The 1,068-nt window shown below is 34.8% G+C and overlaps 1 protein-coding gene across 1 annotated transcript in view; it reads left to right on the plus strand.

Annotated features, from left to right (window-relative positions):
* Positions 1–754: 754 nt before the first annotated feature.
* LOC102827139 (olfactory receptor 7G2-like) overlaps positions 755–1,068 on the plus strand; it is a gene marked incomplete at its 3' end in the record, with an annotated part of 13,113 nt that continues 12,799 nt past the window's right edge. The window contains exon 1 of the mRNA XM_006877976.1: positions 755–1,047. Coding sequence (XP_006878038.1) covers positions 755–1,047 — 293 coding nt within the window. The remainder of the gene's footprint in view (positions 1,048–1,068) is intronic.

The raw sequence follows: 1,068 nt of genomic DNA on the forward strand, positions 1-1,068 counted from the left end.
GAAAGTTTTCTTCGTGAGCATTCAAGAATACTTCCATTCCAAACCTGGTCACTAGGATTATCATGATGAATTTTGTTTGTAGATTTCCACGTTCCCACCTTCATAGAATTGATCTTGAAAGAAAAGTGCTGAAGACAGTGCAGCCAATAATATTTTAAAGATAACTGGAGTGTGGATTCTTTTTTATTCACCTCACAGTTGTTAGTAGATATGTATGTAAATTGTATAGCTTGCTGACTGAGGAAGGCATAGAATTGTAAATTGTATAGCCTGCTGTCTGAGGAAGGCATAGAAATACAGACTGAGACATAAAGCTTCTTCTTAAGTCTATTTATATTTATAAAACTTCTACATAGTTTATATCATCATAAAGCCTTACATACTGTAAATTAAAAATTAACATCACAAACTTTTTCAGGATAATTAAGTGTTGCGAATATGCTGTATAATCTTCACTCATTTATTTATTTATTTTCCTTTTTTAAATAGCCAAATATTTATCATGGAGAAGAAAACTCATTTTTCATTCTCTATATTACTGTACTACCTTATCAAAACACAATGTATGTCTTCAGTGCTACTGTTGTTTGCTAATATGGAGACCATACATTTGATTATTTTGTCACCCCATCTTTCTATTAGATTCATCAACAATATAGAAACCAGAAACCAAACAATTATTTCAGAATTCATTCTACTGGGAATGTCAGAAGATCAAGAAATGCAGCCCCTCATATTTAGGCTGTTTCTAATCATGTACCTGGTCACTGTCCTCGGGAATCTACTCATAATCCTGGCTGTCAGCTCTGACTCCAACCTGCACAACCCCATGTACTTTTTTCTCTCCAATCTCTCCTTAAATGATATCTGTTTGAGCACAACTACCATCCCAAAGATGCTTGTCAATATCCAGACACAAAATCACAGCATCACATATATAGGCTGTCTCAACCAGATTTTCTTCATTACAGCTTTTTTTGGTTTTGAAAATTTCCTGCTTGCTGTAATGGCCTATGACCGCTATGCAGCCATTTGTCACCCACTCAGGTACACAGTCATCATGAACTC

This window comes from Chrysochloris asiatica, unplaced genomic scaffold (assembly GCF_000296735.1).
Source record: "Chrysochloris asiatica unplaced genomic scaffold, ChrAsi1.0 scaffold00739, whole genome shotgun sequence".
Classification (NCBI taxonomy): domain Eukaryota; kingdom Metazoa; phylum Chordata; class Mammalia; order Afrosoricida; family Chrysochloridae; genus Chrysochloris; species Chrysochloris asiatica.